We start from the raw sequence: 20,688 nt of genomic DNA, 5'->3' as shown, positions 1-20,688 counted from the left end.
AAAAATAGAAGCATGAGAAGAACTGGCACAAGTGCAATTTGTCTAAGAGGGGAAACAAAATATCATAGTAATTAGTGAAAAGAAAAGGTTATGATTGAAACTTTTTCTTTAACATTAAGCTAAAACAAGAAACATTACACAATTTATATTATTTTATTTAGGAAAATTTAGATTATAATCACAACCTCTTTCTAATCTTTGGAATAACAAAGAATCAATTGTTAATTTTTTTTTATTTTGGTGGGCTTACAATTTTTCAGACAAATTCAGTGAGAATGCCATGTGACATCTTTGATTTTTTGCAGTTACTTTTGCAAAACTCTTTTAGTCCCCACGGTTCTCCCAAGGATTCTCTTTGTACCACACTGTTCTTAACAGTTGTGTCCAGAAGAATCTATTTTGTCATCTTTTGTTGATGTTCTCTTTAACTGTTAACTGATAAAAAATTTCTAGATTCTCAGTTGTCAATGGCTTTGCAGTGGTGCAAGCAATTCTTTAACATTCATCAACTTCATACAATCCTGCATCTCTTCTAAGGATAATTTTACTATTAAAAATATTTATTTATTTATTTGGTTGCACTGGGTCTTAGTTGTGGCAGGCGGATTCCTTAGTTGCAGCTTGTGGGCTCCTTAGTTGTGGCTCACTGGCTCCATAGTTGAGGCACACAGGCTCCTTAGTTGTGGCATGCGAACTCTCAGTTGCAGCATGCACGTGGGATCTAGTTCCCTGACCAGGGATCGAACTCAGCCCCCCTGCACTGGGAGCACGGAGTCTTAACTACTATGCCACCAGGGAAGTCCCAGGATAATTTCAGTTTGCAATTAATTTTTTACTGTACTTGCATTATGTTGTCAGATGCTAACAATATCCACCATCAACAAGTGACTGATACCAGCAAAGATGCTGACCATCGGGCAGGACAGATACGAGAATTAAACAAATAGAAACATGTAGGGGTCTGATTTTATAAGTAGTCAGTTCATTAGTAAGTATATTCACATTATGATGACTTTTGCTTCTATACGCAACCTTGCCACTGTGGAGACTTAGAGAATAAATATTTGGATAATAAATGAAAGCAAAGGAGAAAGCGAGCATAAAAAGGAAGTAAAAACAGAAGCAGCAGCAGGAGTACAAGTAAATCCATTTAAGAGTTGGGGACCCATGTTATTCGATCTCTTCATGGAACCACAATCAAAGTACAGATCGGCAACCAGATGTCATTAATATAGGAATTTCAATATTTTCTTTAGTCTTTAAGGTAACTTAAAAACGATCCAGGGGCTTCCCTGATGGTGCAGTGGTTGGGAATCCACCTGCTAATGCAGGGGATACGGGTTCGAGCCCTGGTCAGGGAGGATCCCGCATGCCGTGGAGCAACTAAGCCCATGCGCCACATCTACTGAGCCCGCGAGCCACAGCGACTGAAGCCTGCATGTCTAGGGCTTGTGCTCCGCAACGGGAGAGGCCACCGCAATAAGAAGCCTGCGCACCGCAACAAAGAGTAGCCTCTGCTCACCGCAACTAGAGAAAGCCTGCGCACAGCAACGAAGACCCAACACAGCCAAAAGTAAATAAAATAAAATAAATTAAAAAAAACAAAACAAAACAAATGATCCAACTCATAGCCCACAGTAACATTTTTCAATAACAAAACCTCTTTCTTATTTTCCCCTCAATATCCTTACAGCAAGTGGTTGCTCTAGGTCTCCTAAGCTAACAAACTCCCAGATTCTCCCCGGAGCCCCATCTTCTCAGTTTTCTGTTTCTTCATTCCTCCAACAGTGTGGGCTCAACTCTCCTTGATGAATCCAAAGGACAAGAAGATCAAGACAGCTGCCACAAATGTGTAGTAACAGGACAATAAGGACAATTCACAAAAGCTGCCATATCAGGAGAATGATCTCTCAATCCCAGGGTTTCCTCCTTTGTAGAAATATGTCTGGATAGAACAGATGAAGCGGTGGCGATTCATGGTCATCTGATTTATTGAAAATGACTACAGCAAAGTCAACGAGAGGTGAGACAGGCTTATAATATCCAAGAATTTCTTGAGGTTGCAGGAGCAGTATATCCCCTACTATTTATAACCCAAGTCTACTGACTTATGATCTGAGTTTAAAGTCTCCCAAGCTCCTCCTCAGACATTCCATAAGGTGGAGCTAGGTAGACTATGAGTTGCTTCACCTTTTCTACCTCACCAGCTTTTGCCAAAATAGTAACGAGAGCTCAAAATCAAGGCAACTGGGAGCGGAGCACGTGTAACCACATCTCAGATGGGTCCTCTCTGCTAAAACTGGCTCATTTTATTTTTCTAGTTGTAGGAATGTAAACATATTGCAGTCCCTCCTTCCTATTACAGTTTTTTTCTGTAAAAACCTCCCCTGATTTCACTGACTTAACACATCTCATTTCTACTAATTATACTTGGTACATGTTCCTCCTCCAATAAAATAGATTTCTTTTCTGATCATTACTATCTATTAGCTTACTTCTCTTTAACATGATATATCTTTTCTGCCTTAAAGGTTACTATTACCATCTGTTTCACATCCTCCCCAGCACTTGTTATTGTCTGTATTGCTGTTATAGCTGTTTTAGTGGGTTTGAAGTTGATTCATCCTTTCCATAAATATCCTTTACTAAACGGAGGAAATTCTCTCCTATTTCTAGTTTTCAGAATGTTCTTATCATGAAAGGCCTGATTTTGTCAAATGCTTTTTCTGCATTGATTGAGATGACTGTGTTTTTTTTCCCCTTTGTTCTATTAATGTGGTGTGTCACATCAATTTTCTTATGTTGAACCACCCTTGGATTCCTGGAACAAATCTCCCTTGGTCATGGTATATAATCCTTTCCATATGCTGTTGAATTTGGTTTGCTGGTATTTGGTTGAGGATTTTTGCATTTATGTTCATGAGGAACACCAATCTATAGTTTTCTTGTGATGTCTTTGTCTGGCTTTGAATACTGGCTTCATAAGAAGAGCTGGGAAGTGTTTCCTCCTCCTCCTCTGTTTTCAAAGTTTTGAAGCATTAGTGCTATTTCATCTTTAAATGTTTGGTACAATTCAAACAAATCCTGTTAAGCCATCTGGCCCAGGGATTTCTTTGCAGGAAGATTTAAAATTACTAATTCAATTTCTTTGTCATAATCTGAATTTCTTCCTCAATCAGTTTTGATATGTTTTTCTAGCAATTTCTCCTGTTCATCTATGTTGTTTAATTTGCTGACATAAAGTCATTAATAGCATTACCTTGTAATTGTTTTGATTTCTGTAGAGTTGATGCTTGTGTCCCCTTGCATTCCAGATTTCTATAATTTGTGTCTCCTCTCCTTTTTTCTTGGTTGATCCGGCTAAAGTTCTGTCAATTTTGTTAATGTTTCCAAAGGACCAACTTTTGGTTTGATTTTCTGTATTACTTTTCTATTTCACTGATTTCTGTTTTTGTTTTATTTTGTTTTGTTTTTGCGGTACACAGGCCTCTCACTGCTGTGGCCTCTCCCATTGCGGAGCACAGGCTCCGGACGCACAGGCTCAGCGGCCATGGCCCATGGGCCCAGCCACTCTGCGGCACGTGGGATCCTCCCGGACCGGGGCACGAACCCGTGTCCCCTGCATCGGTAGGCGGACTCTCAACCACTGCGCCACCAGGGAAGCCCTGATCTCTGTTTTTATCTTTATTATTTCCTTCCTTCTGCTCACTTTGGATGTAGTTTGCTCTTATTTTTCTAACTTATTAAGGTGGAAGCTTATGTAATTGATTTGAGATCTTTCTTCCTTTTAAATACAGGCATTTAAAGCCATAAATTTACCTCGCAGTGCTTTGGCTGCATCTCATAAATTTTGATATGTTGTTTTATTTTCACTCAGTTCAAAATATTTTTGAACTCTTATGATTTCTTTAACCCATGGGTTACTTAGGAATGTGTTGTTCAATTTGCAAATATTTGTAGATTTCCCAGATTTCATTCTGTTGTTGATTTCTAATTTAATTTTACTGTGATCAGACAATATATTTTGTACGACTTCAATCCTTTTAAATGTATTAAGACTTGCTTTACAACCTAGTATATGGTATATTCTGGGGAATTTACCATGTTCCCTTGAAAAGAATGTGTATTTTGTTGTTGGGTACAGTGTCCTGAACGTTTTTATAAAAGACAGAAATTCTACCACTAGGATGCCTGCAAATTAATGCAGGAAACCACAGAGTAAATGACAGTCATATGCACATACTACAAAATACTCACTATGGTTCAGGAGGTAGAGAAAAGAAGAGCAAACTCCCCAAAGATCCAACATCTGATTTTCAGGAAGGGGAATAACAAGGAAGAAGCTATAAAAAGGACTCAGAACTATTAAGAAAACATAATAACATTTTAAAAAAATGATTGAAAATTTAAAACTGATTGGTCATGAATTTCAGGGCTCCCACTCAGGTTGGTCTGGAAAAGACAGTTTCTTTATCACTAAAATATGACTTTTTGAAAATCACTTTTATTATAGAAAATATGTTATTGTAATTTGGTCATGATTAATCACTCACTGTTCAGTGTGATGACAATACCTGAATCTAACTGATAGACAACTGTGCCTTTTTCTTCTCCTACAATTTCTGGTGCCTTTTCATTTCCTGTAGGTTGATAGTAATATTCTGGTTGAGGTGGAACCCACTCTGAAAGGAGACATTAAAAAGTACAAAATAAGAAATAATACAAAAAAAAAAAGAAATAATACAAAAGGCACTTTATTAGAACTGACATGAAATCATAATAATGATTATTCAAATGGCTAGTAGGGTGGAATCAAACCAAATTCCCACCCTAAGTTTCCAGTGTGTTTGTAAATTAATTATGTCTTTCTTCTTTCTATAAAGACTATGGAGAAATTTTTAACAAAAAGCATATACAACAGAAGTATCAACTTTACTGTTTTAGATTTTTTTGATGTGGACCATTTTAAAAGTCTTTATTGAATTTGTTACAATATTGCTTCTGTTTTATGTTTTTTGGGTTTTTTTGCCACTAGGCATGTGGGATATTAGCTCTCCGACCAGGGATCAAATCCACACCCCCAGCATTGGAAGGTGAGGTCTTAACCACTGGACCGTCAGGGAAGCCCCAGAAGTATAAACTTTAAATAGAAGACCTAAAAATAAGGCAGAAAGGTCAATATAGTTGTTCCATCAACTCTTCAAAATTTGTCCCTGAGCTCCTGGTCAGGAAAATATGCTCAGCTACATATTTTTTATTAATATAGAGGAATAAGTATATCAGTTTCTTCAGAGGAAACAAGGTTTCTTCATTAACACTCAATTTTGAAAGATTTCTCATATGACACTTGGGTGACTTCTCAATATCATTTTAAGTACAGTAGCCAGTGATGAAAGCCAAGGGCATATATAAAGACACAACTTAAATTCAACAGTACATCAAAAGAATCACACACCATGATCAGTGGGATTTACTCCAGGGATGCAAGGATGGTTCAACATTTGCAAATCAGTCAATGTGATATATCACATTAACAAAAGGAAGGATAAAAATCATATGATTATTTCCATACATGAAGAAAAAGCATCTGACAAAATTCAACATCCATTTATGACAAAAAATCTCAACAAAATGGGTATAGAGGGACTACCTCAACATAATAAAAGCCACATATGTCAAGCCCACAGCTAACACCATACTCAACAGTGAAAAGCTGAAAGCTTTTCCTCTAAGATCAGGAACACGACAAGGATGCCTACTCCCACCACTTTATTCAACATAGTACTGGAAGTCCTAGCCAGAGCAATTAGGCAAGAAAAAGAAATAAAAGGTATTCAAATTGGAAAGGAAGAACTAAAACTGCGACTGACATATATTATATACAGAAAACCCTAAAGACTCTATCAAAAAACTGTTGGACCTAATAACAAATTCAGTAAAGTTGCAAAATACAAAATCAATACACAAAAATTGGTGCATTTCTATACACTAATAATGAACTCTCAGAGAGAAATTAAGAAAACATTCCCATTTACCATTGCATCAAAAAGAGTAAAATACCTAGGAATAAATTTAAACAAGAACTATAAGACATTAATGAATGATATTGAAGAAGACACAAATAAATGGAAAGATACTCTGTGCTCAAGGTTGGAAGAACCAATATTATTAAAATGTCCATACCACCCAAAGCAATTTACAGATTCAATGCAGTCCCTATCAAAATTCCAGTGGCATTTTTCACAAAAGTAAAACAAACAATCCCAAATTTTATATGGAACCATTAACGATCCCCAATAGCCAAAGCAACCTTGACAAAGAAGAACAAAGTTAGAGTCACCATGCTCCCTGATTTCAAACTCTATTACAAAGCTATAGTTATTAAAGCAATATGATATCTGCATAAAAAGATACATAGATCAATGGAACAGAACAGAGAGCCCAGGGAATTCCCTGGTGGTCCAGTGGTTAGGATTCTGTGCTTCCACTGCAGGGGGCACTGGTTTGATCCCTGGTCAGGGAACTAAGATCCCGCATGCCATGTGGCACGGCAAAAATAAAATAAAATAAAATAAAGAATAGAGAACCCAGAAATAAACCCATGCATCTATGGTCAATTAATTTATGACAAAGAAGGCAAGAATATACAATGGGGAAAGGACAGTCTCGCCAATAAATGGTGTTGGGAAAACTGGACAGCCATATGCAAAAGAATAAAACTGGGCCACTATCTTATACCACACACAAAAATTAATTCAAAATGAATTAATGACTTGAATGTAAGACCTGAAACCATAATACTTCTAGAAGAAAACACAGGCAGTAAGCTCCGTGACACAGGTCTTGGTGATGAGTTTTTGAATCTGACTACAAAAGCAAAAGCAACAAAAGTGTAAAAAAGTGGAACTAAATCAAACTAAAAAGCTTCTGCACAGCAAAGTAAACCATCAGCAAAATGAAAAGGCAGCCCTTTATTTTTTTAATTTGGCCATACCACATGGCATGCAGGATCCTAGTTCCCCAACTAGGCATCGAACCCAGGCCCTGGCAGTGAAAGTGCAGAGTCCTAACCACTACACCACCAGGAAATTCCCAAAACGCAACTTTCTGAATGAGAGAAAATATTTGCAAATCATATATCTGATAAGGGGCTAACATCCAAAATACATAAAGAACTCATACAACTTAACAGCAAAAAAACAATCCAATTGAAAAATGGGGGCTTCCCTGGTGGTGCAGTGGTTAAGAATCTGCCTGCCAATGCAGGGGACACAGGTTTGAGCCCTGGTCCAGGAAGATCCCACATGCTGTGGAGCAACTAAGCCTGTGTGTCACAACTACTGAGCCTGCGCTCCAGAGCCTATGAGCCACAACTACTGAGCCCGCGTGCCTAGAGCCTGTGCTCCGCAACAAGAGAAGTCACTGCAATGAGAAGCCCGCACACCACAACAAAGAGTAGCCCCCCACTCACCGCAACTAGAGAAAGCCCACACACAGCAATGAAGCCCCAATGCAGCCAAACAAACAAACAACCCAAAAAACCCCACTTCTACAGGGTAGGAACAGACGACCTTAAGACTTCTCAGCTATTGTGCCAACTCATAATGTGCCCCCCAACAATTTCCAAACACCCTAAGGGCAGTTCTGTCCCCAGTTAAGACACTGAGCCAATCCTTGTATCTTCAGTTTCATCTCTTTTCTTTCATGTTGAAGGCTTCATGGTTACCCAAACATGTCTTGTTCTTTTTGTTTCCTCTAACTGGAATATTTTGCTTTGATCCTTTCAATTGGATCACTTCTAACTCATCCTTCAGATTTCAGCTTCCGTGTCAACTTCTCTTGGAAACCCTCACTGAACTTCCAGGTTGGGGTTAAGTGTTCCCAGAGGGACCAAGTGCTATGCAATTGCCTGGTTCTATCTTTAACTTCCTCACTAGTCTGTGAGCTCTGAGTGTCTCCATTTGCTCATCACTATATCTCTAATACCAAGCACTACACTTAGCATATGGTAGATGCTTAATGAATATACAATGAATGAATATTGTAAGAGGAAAGTGAGAAAATAAGAAACACCCAGTTGTTTATCAGCAGTCTTAAGCAGAGACATGAGCGTTCCAGCAATCATAAAAGTCCCCACTTCTGAAAATCCTTCATAAAATGAAGGCTAAAGATTGTACTTGCATCAAAAACTCAAAGATATGGCCAATAATGTCATAAAAGAAAGTCTCCACCATTCCCACAAGAAACTCCAATCAACTCAAAATATGATTAAAAAATAGTAGGGCTGGGCTCCCCTGGTGGCGCAGTTATATATAAAACACAATCACTGGGCTATACATTTGAAACATGACTTTATAAGTCAATTAAACTTCAATAAAATTTTTTAAAAAATGTTTTCTTCTTAGGACCTGCGCAGAAGGGGAGAGGCAGCACATCGAAAGGAGGGCCTCTGGAGTGTGGAGTTCCAGAGTTTCGAGGGAAAATAAATCTTCAGCTCAGAGAGGTCTAGCACTTTCCCCAGTGACTCATGATCAGCAAGTGGCAGATGGAACCAGGTTTCCTGACTTTCACTGTAGTGGGTCACCGTGCCTGAGAGTGATTAGAAGAAATTAAGCAAGTGAACAAAGAAAATTACCTACTGGGTCAATGAAAACCAACTTCTTTCCTCAAAGGAGTGGTTTATGTTTTGAAAAGTACCTTAGTGGGGAGACCTTCAAGATGGCAGAGGAGTAAGACGTGGAGATCACCTTCCTCCCCACAAACACATAAGAAATATATCTACATGTGGAACAGCTCCTAGAGAACTCCTACTGAAGGTTGGCAGAAGACCTCAGACTTACCAAAAGCCGTGTGACTGAGAGGGTCTTGGTGCTCTGGCCGGGTGTCAGGCCTGTGCCCCTGAGGTGGGAGAGCCAACTTCAGGACATTGGTCCAGCAGAGACCTCCCAGCTCCATGTAACATCAAACGGCGAAACCTCTCCCAGAGATCTCCATCTCAATACTAAGATCCAGCTCCACTCAATAACCAGCAAGCTACAGTGCTGGACACCCTATGCCAAACAACTAGCAAGACAGGAACACAACCCCACCCATTACCAGAGAGGCTGCCTAAAATCATAATAAGGTCACAGACACCTCAAAACACACCACCGGATGCAGTCCTGCCCACTAGAAAGACTCAACTGACATTTATAGGACATTCCATCCAAAAATAACAGAATACACTTTCTTCTCAAGTGGTCACGGAACACTCTCCAAGCTACATCACATCTTGGGTCACAAATGAAACCTAGGTAAATTTAAGAAAACTGAAATCGTGGGCTTCCCTGGTGGCGCAGTGGTTGAGAGTCCACCTGCTGATGCAGGGGACACGGGCTCGAGCCCCGGTCTGGGGAGATCCCATGTGCCGCAGAGCGGCTGGGCCCGTGAGCCATGGCCGCTGAGCCTGTGCGTCCGGAGCATGTGCTCCATGACGGGAGAGGCCACAACAGTGAGAGGCCCACGTACTGCAAAAAAAAAAACAACAAAAAAACTGAAATCGTATCAAGTATCTCTTCCAACCACAATGCTATGAGACTCGATATCAATTACAGGAAAAAAATCTGTAAAACATATAAACACATGGAGGCTAAACAATACACTACTTAATAACCAAGAGATCACTGAAGAAATCAAAGAGGAAATAAAAAAATACCTAGAAACAAATGACAATGAAAACACGACCACTCCAAATCTATGGGATGCAGCAAAAGCAGTTCTAAGAGGGAAGTTTATAGCAATATAATTCTACCTCAAGAAACAAGAAACATCTCAAATAAACAACCTAACCTTACACCTAAAGCAATTAGAGAAAGAAGAACAAAAAACCCCCAAAGTTAGCAGAAGGAAAGAAATCATAAAGTTCAGATCAGAAATAAATGAAAAAGAAATGAAGGAAACGACAGCAAAGATCAATAAAACTAAAAGCTGGTTCTTTGAAAAGATAAACAAAACTGATAAACCATTAGCCAGACTCATCAAGAAAAAACGGGTGAAGGGTCAAATCAATAGAATTAGAAATGAAAAAGGAGAAGTAACAACTGACACTGCAGAAATACAAAGGATCATGAGAGATTACTACAAGCAACTATATGCCATAAAATGGACAACCTGGAAGAAATGGACAAATTCTTAGAAAAGCAAAACCTTCTGAGACTGAACCAGGAAGAAATAGAAAATATAAACAGACCAATCACAAGCACTGAAATTGAGACTGTGATTAAAAATCTTCCAACAAACAAAAGCCCAGGACCAGATGGCTTCACAGGCAAATTCTATCAAACATTTAGAGAAGAGTTAACACCTATCCTTCCCAAACTCTTCCAAAATATAGCAGAGGGCGGAGCGCTCCCAAACTCGTTCTATGAGGCCACCATCACCCTGATACCAAAACCAGACAAAGATGTCACGAAGAAAGAAAACTACAGGTCAATATCACTGATGAACGTAGATGCAAAAATCCTCAATGAAATACTAGCAAACAGAATCCAACAGCACATTAAAAGGATCATATATGATAATCAAGTGGGGTATATCCCAGGAATGCAAGGATTCTTCAATATACGCAAATCAATCAATGTGATACACCATATTAATAAATTGAAGGAGAAAAACCGTATGATCATCTCAATAGATGCAGAAAAAGCTTTTGACAAAATTCAACACCCATTTATGATAAAAACCCTCCAGAAAGTAGGCATAGAGGGAACTTATCTCAACATAATCAAGGCCATATATGACATACCCACAGCCAATATCATTCTCAATGGTGAAAAACTGAAACCATTTCCTTTAAGATTAGGAACAAGACAAGGTTGTCCACTCTCACCACTATTATTCAACATAGTTTTGGACACTGTTTGCAGATGATATGATATTATACATACAGAATCCTAAAGATGCTACCAGAAAACTACTAGAGCTAATCAATGAATTTGGTAAAGTACTAGGATACAAAATTAATGCGCAGAAATCTCTTGCATTCCTATACACTAATGATGAAAAATCTGAAAGAGAAATTCAGGAAACACTCCCATTTACCATTGCAACGAAAAGAATAAAATACCTAGGAAGAATCCTACCTAAGGAGACAAAAGATCTGTATGAGGAAAATCATAAGACACTGATGAAAGAACTTAAAGATGATACAAACAGATGGAAAGATACACCATGATCTTGGAATGGAAGAATCCAAGATTGTGAAAATGACTCTGCTACCCAAAACAATCCACAGATTCAATGCAATCCCTATCAAACTACCACTGGCATTTTTCACAGAACTAGAACAAAAAATTTCACAATTTGTATGGAAACACAGAAGACCCCAAAGAGCCAAAGCAATCCTGAGAACGAAAAACAGAGCTGGAGGAATCAGGCTCCCTTACTTCAGACTATACTACAAAGCTACAGTAATCAAGACAGTATGGTACTGGCACAAAAACAGAAGGATAGATCAATGAAACAGGATAGAAAGCCCAGAGATAAACCCACGCACATATGGTCACCTTATCTTTGATAAAGGAGGCAGGAAAACTACAGTGAGGTATCACCTCACACCAGTCAGAATGGCCATCATCAAAAAATCTACAAACAGTATAGAGAGGGTGTGGAGAAAAGGGAACCCTCCTACATTGTTGCTGGGAATGTCAGTTGGTACAGCCACTATGGAGAACAGTATGGAGGCTCCTTATAAATTAACAATAGAACTACCATATGACCCAGCAATCTCACTCTTGGGCATATACCTGGAGAAAACCTTAATTTGAAATGATACATGCACCCCAATGTTCACTGCAGCACTATTTACAATAGCCAGGACATGGAAGCAACCTAAAGTCCATCAACAGAGGAATGGATAAAGAAGATGTGGTATATATATACAATGGAATATTACTCAGCCATAAAAAAGAATATTACTCAGCCATAAAAATAATGCCATTTGCAGCAACATGGATGGACCATCATATTGAATGACGTCAGACCCAGAATGACAAATATCATATGATATCGCTTATATGTGGAATAAAAAAAAAAGGGGTACAAATGAACTTATTTACAAAACAGAAGTAGAGTCACGGATGTAGAAAACAAACTTATGGTTACCAGAGGATAAGTGAGGGAAGGGACAAATTGGCAGATTTGGACTGACATCATAATACACACATATCATACATAAAATAGGTAACTAATAAGGACCTGCTGTATAGCACGGGGAACTCTACTCAATACTCTGTAATGGCCTATATGGGAAAAGACTCTAAAAAGAAAAGAGTGGATATATGTATATGTATAACTGATTCACTTTGCTGTACACCTGAAACTAATACAACATTGTAAATCAACCATATTCCAATAAAATTTTTTTAAAAATTTGGTTGATAGAGTTAGTTGGAAACTCTTCTGTCGCTATGAAGGTAAATCTTAAAAGTTCTCATCACAAGAAAAAAATGTAACCATGTGAGTTGGTGGATGTTAACTACACTTACTATGAAAGTCATTTTGCAATATATATTGTACACCTTAAACTAATACGATGTTTTATGTCAATTATATCTCAATAAAACCGTGGGGAAAAAAACAGTAAAAACTACATTCTGGTATTATATACATGGTGTTCATCAATTTTACCAAAGCTGGTAAAAATACAACTTTTATAAAACTCAACCAAACATACTGAAATGGGAATAATCTAGAAAACAGATTTAAGTATTGATATATTTTGGCCTCTAGAAAGGTATCCTCCCATTCCAATAAACTCAGAAGCATTCTAGTTTATACATTAGTGTAACTTTTGACTTTGGTGAGTGTATACCAGTTTCCCAGAGCTTAAACATGTTAAGGGTGAGCTAACAGATGGTGACTCTGTCCCGTCTTGTACTTTGGTATGTAGAACTTAAAACTGTAATATAGTCTGTCAGAACGGCAAGACCATGACACGTAAGTCACATTACCAATATGATGAATGTTCTCCTTGATGACTTCACATTCTATTGGCCATCTTGGAGCCTGCAGTGGCCCACTGGTGGAGAAAAAAGCAAAGAGATCTCGGGGTTCTCGAAGACGTGGGTTTACTTCACCAAGGTCATCATGAAGAAGCTGTCTGCTCTTAAGAAGTGGTGAACTCAGCATAAGGGAATCTGCCAAAGGGAAAGGGAATGAGTGAACAGTTTCCTTTTCTTCCTTGGGAACTTTACTGCTCAACTGTAACAAATATGTAAGTTTAAGCACTGTGTTAATATATTAGCACAGATACGCAATCCTATGACATGTTTCTCCTTCAAAGAGATTTAGTACGGGATGACAGCATCAAAACTATAAAATGTTAAGTTAAAGTTCTGCCTTAGTCTGTTAAACATTTAAATGTAAAGCTTTAGAGTAAGTTAGAAGAAACTTTTTTCTTTTTTTTAAATCAACGTTAATGGGTCAAAGACATTTCAACAGTGGGTTACAAATAAAAGTTACTTAACGTGTGTTATTATTTTTGTCTAGAGAGAGGCAAAAAAGAAAACTTTCAATTCAACTACTAGCGTTTTAGAAAAAAAGGACATAAAACTTTATTAACTACAGTGAAACAATCTACAAATTAAATTTCAAGTTCATAATATAACCATTCAAAGGACAGAGAGACTTACAAAACAGGGAGGTGGATAGGGGCAGAGGAGTGAGCAGGGGCAGAAGAGAGAGAAGAGTTCTTGGGAAATAAAGAATGGGGAAAAAAATAAAAAAGAATGGGAAAAAAGGGAGGAAAACAAGGGCATTCAAGGACAAAGGGGGAAAAAAAGGAAATGAGAGGAAGAATGAAAAGAAAGGGAAAGAGGAAGGAAAGGCTGAAGGCCCCTAGGGTGGTAACTCCCAGCTCTGGTGGGGAGAGCAGGAGGGAGAGACATTTCCTTACAGGAGTTTCCGTTTTCTGGTCTGGAAGGACATGAAATACCTCTGCTCACAGCTTCTATCTGTCTGTGCACAGTTGAAGATAGACAGGTAGGCCCTAGAAAGAGGAAGGAAGAGGTATGGTTGGTCCAATGGATCTTTCTTTTTCCTGCCCATGTTCCCTATACCTTTCCATCCCCCGCTCCCACTTTGGGCCCCTGCATTTCTGTGTCTAAAATATTTCCCCCACTGTTTAATGCAGGGGGAAAAGGCAACAAACATTTGAAAAGATGGTAAAGCTGCTCAATCTCGCTCATAAAGAAATGTAAATCAAAATGACAAGGAGATAACAGTTTTTTACCTAACAGACAGGAAAAACATTTATGTGTGTTCACACTCACCCTGGCAAAGGTGTAAGTAAACAAGTACTCTTGCTGACAAAAAGGCAAATTGGTGCAAACTTTCTGGAAAGCAATTTGGCAGTGTCTAGTAAGATCTAAAACACCCAAACCCTTGATTCGGCAATCCCATTGCTAGAAATTACTTTATAGATTTTCTTAACAAAAGCTCATCAAGATACATATACGAAGATCCTCACTGCAGTAATGTTCAAGTAATAAAAATGTGCAAACAACCAAAGCATCCAACAAAAGGGAAGTTAAAATAATTATGACATGTTAATGAGATGGAATACTGTAGGCGCTCTAAAAAGAATGAGGTAGATGTTTCTTGTGCTCATATGAAAAGGCTCTATTTTTAAACAAAAAAATCGAAGATTATGTATAGGATCCCTATGAGAATTAAGAAGAAAAAATATATAGACACTTGAGGATATATTTTCTTTTTCCTGAAAAAAATGATTACAATAGTGGCTATATTAAGGGTGGGGCAGGGAGAGCTCTTAATTTCCTTTTGTGTTTTTCTCCTACCATTTGAATTTTCTAACCTTATACATATATTTCCTTTTCTTTCTTTTTTGGTTTCTTTCCTCCGTTCCTTTGTTCCTTCCTTTCCTTCTCTTCTCTTTTTTTTTTGAAACAAGCACATTATAACTCATTCCTTTTTTACCTCCTTTGTACTTTTCTGGTTTAAAAAAACAACAATAACAACATAATAAATGCTTTGCTACAAAGATGAAGAAAAATATCTTCCTCACTCCAGTGATCAAAACGGGGGTGGGGGAAGGTGTCAGGTTATCAGTTATACTCTAACTAAAATTCATCTACATTGCTGTGTCACCTCTAGCAGCTGTCTTTGCATTTTACGTTTTTTTATTATATTAAGACTGGCAATTGTTTCTTATCAATGTTATTTCAAGTGTCAGCAAATGGGGCAGGAGGAAGCTGAAGGGGGGTGGTCGGCTGGCTCCTGAGCCATTCCATCTTAACAGTCTCCTTTGCTCAACCCTTGCCTTTCTATTCCCTGCCAGGAGCTCTGGGACACAGAATGGAAAAGCCTTCTGGGCACTGGGATGAGCAAAAATATAAGATACATATTTGAAAATGAAAATGGAATTGCTACATCAAAGGTTAAGTACCATTTTACATTTTCCACCTATTGCCAAACTGCCTTTCTAAAAAATCTTATCTATTCACATTCCTAACAGCAGTGTGGGAGAGTGTTCTCCCACCTCCTGACCGAAAAAAAAATATTTTTTGCCCAAATCTCATAATTTAAAAATGGTACCTTGACATATTGATTCGTATCTTTAATTAGAGGTGAAATTGAGCATCTTTTCATAAAGCCTGTTGACTGTGTTTTCTTTTCTATGAACTCCTTGCTCATGTCCTTTGTCCATTATTCTATTTGGTCATCTTTTACATATTGATTTGTAAGAGTTGTTATGTTAAGGAAATTAACCCTTTGACATATTTGTCACAAAATTTTTTTCCAATTATTTTCCGTGACTAATGGTATTTTTTCTATACAGAAATTAAAATTTTTGCTGTAAAAATTATCAGTGTTATATTTTATGGCTTTTGGGTCTTATGTCATTCATAGATTTTTAACTAGAAAAGGGACACAATCAGATTTGCACATAAAAAAGAACACTGCTGTGTGGAAAATGGATTGGAAGGGGGCACGATGGAACAAGAGAAGCCAAGAGACCAATTATGAAGCTGTTTCAATAGTGAGATGATGGTAGCTGGGGGAGGGTTGGGGTGGGGGAAGGATGTGCAGTAAAGAGAAGTGAACTGATGTTTGGTTGGATATGTACTGAGGGAGAAATTCAACTGCATTCCTACCCTTGGATTCCAGAAGAAACTTGTGGAATCCCTGTAAAAAATTATTTTTGCTTAAGCTGGCTGGAATTGGTTTCCACCACTCTTATGCAAAGAGCCTTAACAAATATATCCACCAAAACTGCATGAAAAACAATCAATGTGTTACTCTTGACCAAGGCGTTTTAACAAATTTTCTAATAATTTGGAGGAAGATCATCCAGAATGCACAGTATTTTAATTTAAACCTACAAAATCCAAAGCAGATCTAGAGAGAATATTTTTTTGTTTTATTTTTCTTTTCATTTAAAATTTTTTTCTTTGTTTTTTAAGAGAGAACATTTTTTAAAAATTTTATTTATTTATTTTGGCTGTGTTGGGTCTTTGCTGCTGCACATGGGCTTTCTTTAGTTGTGGCGAGCGGGGGCTACTTTTCATTGCAGTGCATGGGCTTCTCACTGCGGTGGCTTCTCTTGTTGCAGGGCATGGGCTCTAGGCGTGCGGGCTCAGTAGTTGTGGCTCGCGGGCTCTAGAGTGCGGGCTTCAGTAGTTGTGGTGCACGGGCTCAGTTGCTCCGTGGCATGTGGGATCTTCCTGGACCAGGCCTCGAACCCGTGTCCCTTGCATTGGCAGGCGGACTCTTAACCACTGCGCCACCAGGGAAGCCCCAAGAGAGAACATTTTTCAGTGATACCAGAAACGGTGGCCAAGGCTGCTCCCTTGGCTTCTCCCACGTTAGGCCACGTTCTCCTGAACACCAGGAGCTGTTGCTCAAGGACGTGAGGGTTCTGGGGGTCATACAACACTGATTATTACTCACACAGACGCTTCTCCTTTTGCAAGGGGTCCGGTATCAAATCCTCTGTTTCCCCAAAAGAGCCACTCAACAGGTATCGAGGATTATTCTTCCCAACATGCTGGTGCGTAGCAGTTTGGTAAACTGCCCCTCTCAGCTAAGAATAGGCAGTTTACTGAAACGTGCTGGAAGGCTAGTTCATCACCTCCAACATGCAGGTCAACACCCAAACCACTACTACTAGCAAACCTCCTTCTAGTCACCACCTGCCACCACAGGCCTTTACAATGAGTACAACCCATTTTCCAAAGAGCTTTCACATTCCAATTTATGTGAATTAAACATCATTTTCTCCATTTCATGCTGAGGAGAAGACTTGAGAAGCAGTATGGTAAAGTGGAAAATTGGGAGGCAGCTATACGACCAAGTGAAGGCAAGTACTCAGAGTTAAAGTGCAGCACTCAGAGTGGGAGCTGCTTTGTCCTGAGGGCTCTGCTGAATCTGGTGAGCTGGAAATTCAGTTTTCAACAAATTACAAAATGAAATAGTTAATAAGAAAGTCTAACAAGGTTGATAGAAATAAAATCAATATAAAAACCTACATTTTAGGGGCTTCCCTGGTGGCGCAGTGGTTGAGAGTCCGCCTGCCGATGCAGGGGACGTGGGTTCGTGCCCCGGTCCGGGAGGATCCCACATGCCGCGGAGCGGCTGGGCCCATGAGCCATGGCCGCTAAGCCTGCGTGTCCGGAGCCTGCGCTCCGCAACGGGAGAGGCCACAACAGTGAGAGGCCCACGTACCACAAAAAAACAAACAAACAAACAAAAAAAGCCCTACATTTTATTTCTAAATACCAGGAGCAAAGTTAGAAGATCAAAATTTAAAAAGAAATCACTTATAATAGCATACAAATATGCAGTTCTATGAAAAAAATTGTAAATCTTATTGGGAGACATTAAGGAGGACCTAAGTAAATTAGAGAATTAGACTATATTAATAGATGGGAGAACCTGGTATTGGAAAATTCTCATTTCTTGTCAAATTTGATCTATAGATTCAATGTAATCCCATATATTTTTTTAAGCATCACAAGCCAATTCTAAAATTATATAAAAAGGTAAGAACAGCCAAGACACTTTTGAAGAACAACAATATGGGAGGACATGTCTTTCCAGATATCAAGACTGTTTTAATGCCATGTGGTGTCATTAAGAAAGGGTGGTATTGGTGCAAGGACAGACAAACAAACCCTTGTATAAATGGACACGCAACAGAGGTAACACAGCATATCAGTAGGGAAAGGAAGTTCTTTCACTAATGGTGGTGCTGGAAAAATTCATCAGTTTATCCAAGCACAACTCTCTCAGTTGATCAAACAATTTACTTCATGAACCCAGGAAAGGTGATGCTAGATAAGAATGAGATATTACCTTTAAAGTAGCCATAGTACTGGAGGTGATGGTACATAAAGTCTTCATAGGCCTCAGGAAGAGTCTGTGAAACGAGAGGCCATCTCAATCAAGAAAGTGCTTTCATAATTGTAGAGAATTATTATAACAGCCTGTTATAAGAATAATACTGACTCTTAACAAAAATACACAAGCATTGTTGCAGAGAACACTATACCTGAGAACTTCTGTAAACAAACCATGTGAAAGACATTTGTGCAAATTATTCTATCTTTGGGATCAAGATCTCCAGCCAGAAAAAGATGCCACCAGAATATACCTTCGGATCTAGTATTGGATTTCTGTGGAGTGCCTGGAGAGGAGTGTGTACCGACCTGCTGCTTTAGCTCTGTTTCCAAAGCTGGGAACATGTTACTTCTGCATGGTATGCTGAAGACCCGTCAGTGACACCGACATCCAGCAACAATCCCTGACCAATTTCCAAAAGGGCAGTTGATTACATAGGAGAAGCTAAAAAACCAGAGCAGAACAAGTGAAAAACTGTAGAAATTCACCCACGTCCCCTCCCTCCGCTTCGCAGCTCCCACGCTACCTTAGGAAACCCTGCGGCACCGCTCCGTCTTCCCTGCCAACCCAACCTCTCCTCAGATAAACAAGGACCCGCCACGAGGCCCGATGCGCACCTGAAGAATCTGGGAGAGCGCCTTGTCTTCCAGCCTCCTCCTCCGGTAGCGCCAGGACCCCTGCTGGCCCCATGCTTCTTTCCCCCCCAGTGAGGGAGATGCCCCCCACCAGGTCGCCTCAGAAAAGTGAAAGAAAAGGGGATGAGGGGTCCGGTGCAGTCGTCTCGGGGTGGGTGGAAAAGAAAGGTCAAGAGCCCGGAGAGTGGGCTCTGAAAACGTAATTCAGGGATTCAGGGCTTCCTGGTCAGGCAGAAAGTGGCGAAGGGCAGTTTCCCGGAGAGTCGCGGGACGGGGCGTAGAGATGTCCTACGACTGCAGAGGGAAGGTTGCTACCGCCTCCGCGCCCCGGCCCGTCCGGGGCAGCAGGGGTGCGTACAGAGCCTGTGGCGACAGAGGAGCGTGAGCGAGGCGGGGGACACGGTCCGCAGGTAGAGAAGCAGTCGCGCACCGACCACAAAACACTCTCGTCACGCTCACGGGACACTGCTTTCCTCTAAGGGCCCCAGTTGCCTAGCAACCACGAGACGGAAGCGGGAGGGCGAGGCGGATGGGCGCTTCCGGAGAGCGAGGCTCCGCCTCCGAGGAAGGGGTGGGGAACAGGAGAAAAGTCGAAGACTGGCGTTCAGGTACCAAGGATTCACATTCCTCCTTTCCTACAGTATTGCAGCCTGGCTTCTGGGGATTAGAAATTGCATTGATGGGGACTTCCCTGGTGGTCCAGTGTTTGAGACTCCGTGCTTACACTGCAGGAGATACGGATTCGATCGCTGGTTGGGGAACTAAGATCCCGCATCCGTGGCCGGGCCCAAAACAACAAAAAAGCAGCTGTTCCTCAGCTTTAGGAAACTGTTCATTGCTTAAACGGAGCCGCTTCCCCTCTTTCACCTTCTCTCCATCCCATAGCTAGAACTGATAAATTACCTCCTACATTGAAAACCTACTAGTAAATTAAAACCACACATTTTGACTATCAAATTGTCAGATTCTAAAAAACGCTTTCTGGCAGGCGAGGGACAAAGGCACTTCGTCCCTGTACCAATTCCCAGAAGTCTGGAAAACTGTTTGGCACTTAAAGCAAAAGCTTTAATGGCTAGATGACAGCCTCTATTTCCAGAAATATGCTCTATGCAAATTACAAGAAAAACAATTTGATTTTTTAAAATTTTCTGGTACATTTTTAAGAATTTGCTTTTTTAAAATTTATTTTTATCTTGCCTGCATTGGGTCTTCGCTGCAGCGAGCGGGGGCCACTCCCCGTTGCAGTTGCGTGGGCTTCCCATTGCAGTGGCCTCCACCCTGGGAGCATGGGCTCCAAGCACGAGGGCTCAGTAGTTGTGGCTCGCAGGCTCTAAAAGCACAGGCTCAGCAGCTGTGGTGCACGGGCTTAGCTGCTCTGCAGCATGTGGGATCCTCCCAGACCAGGGATCAAACCCGTGTCCCCTGCATTGGGCAGGTGGATTCTTAACCAATGCGCCACCAGGGAAGCCCAGAAAAACAATTTATATACAAAATGGTCACCGAAATACATGACGGTAAAAAACCAACACACAAGCATACATGACACTGATTAGACAATTATATGCATATAAATATACTAGAATAAAATTCTAACTATTGTTGTCTTTGGTTAACTTTACATGACTCTAAGTATACATAACTTTTGTGATTAGTG

The 20,688-nt window shown here is 39.9% G+C and overlaps 1 protein-coding gene across 7 annotated transcripts in view; it reads right to left on the bottom strand.

Moving 5' to 3' along the window:
• Positions 1-19,487, bottom strand: part of AGBL2 (AGBL carboxypeptidase 2) — a 39,022-nt gene extending 19,535 nt beyond the window's left edge. For 4 of the 7 annotated variants that reach the window (XM_024748984.1, XM_024748988.1, XM_024748990.1 and 1 more), the window contains exons 1-6: positions 19,017-19,487; positions 18,708-18,843; positions 18,355-18,418; positions 13,934-14,026; positions 12,990-13,175; positions 4,575-4,682 (exon numbers count right to left, since the gene is read on the bottom strand). In XM_024748984.1, the coding sequence (XP_024604752.1) occupies positions 4,575-4,682; positions 12,990-13,175; positions 13,934-14,026; positions 18,355-18,418; positions 18,708-18,743 (487 nt within the window). In that variant the 5' untranslated portion in view covers positions 18,744-18,843; positions 19,017-19,487. The remainder of the gene's footprint in view (positions 1-4,574; positions 4,683-12,989; positions 13,176-13,933; positions 14,027-18,354; positions 18,419-18,707; positions 18,844-19,016) is intronic. The other 3 variants (XM_024748987.1, XM_024748986.1, XM_024748989.1) reach the window with 3 other exon arrangements.
• Between the last annotated feature and the right edge of the window lie 1,201 nt (positions 19,488-20,688).

This window comes from Neophocaena asiaeorientalis, unplaced genomic scaffold (genome assembly GCF_003031525.2).
Source record: "Neophocaena asiaeorientalis asiaeorientalis breed wild unplaced genomic scaffold, Neophocaena_asiaeorientalis_V1.1 scaffold43, whole genome shotgun sequence".
In the NCBI taxonomy this organism is placed as follows: domain Eukaryota; kingdom Metazoa; phylum Chordata; class Mammalia; order Artiodactyla; family Phocoenidae; genus Neophocaena; species Neophocaena asiaeorientalis.
This window is presented reverse-complemented; position numbering and strand designations above follow the sequence as displayed.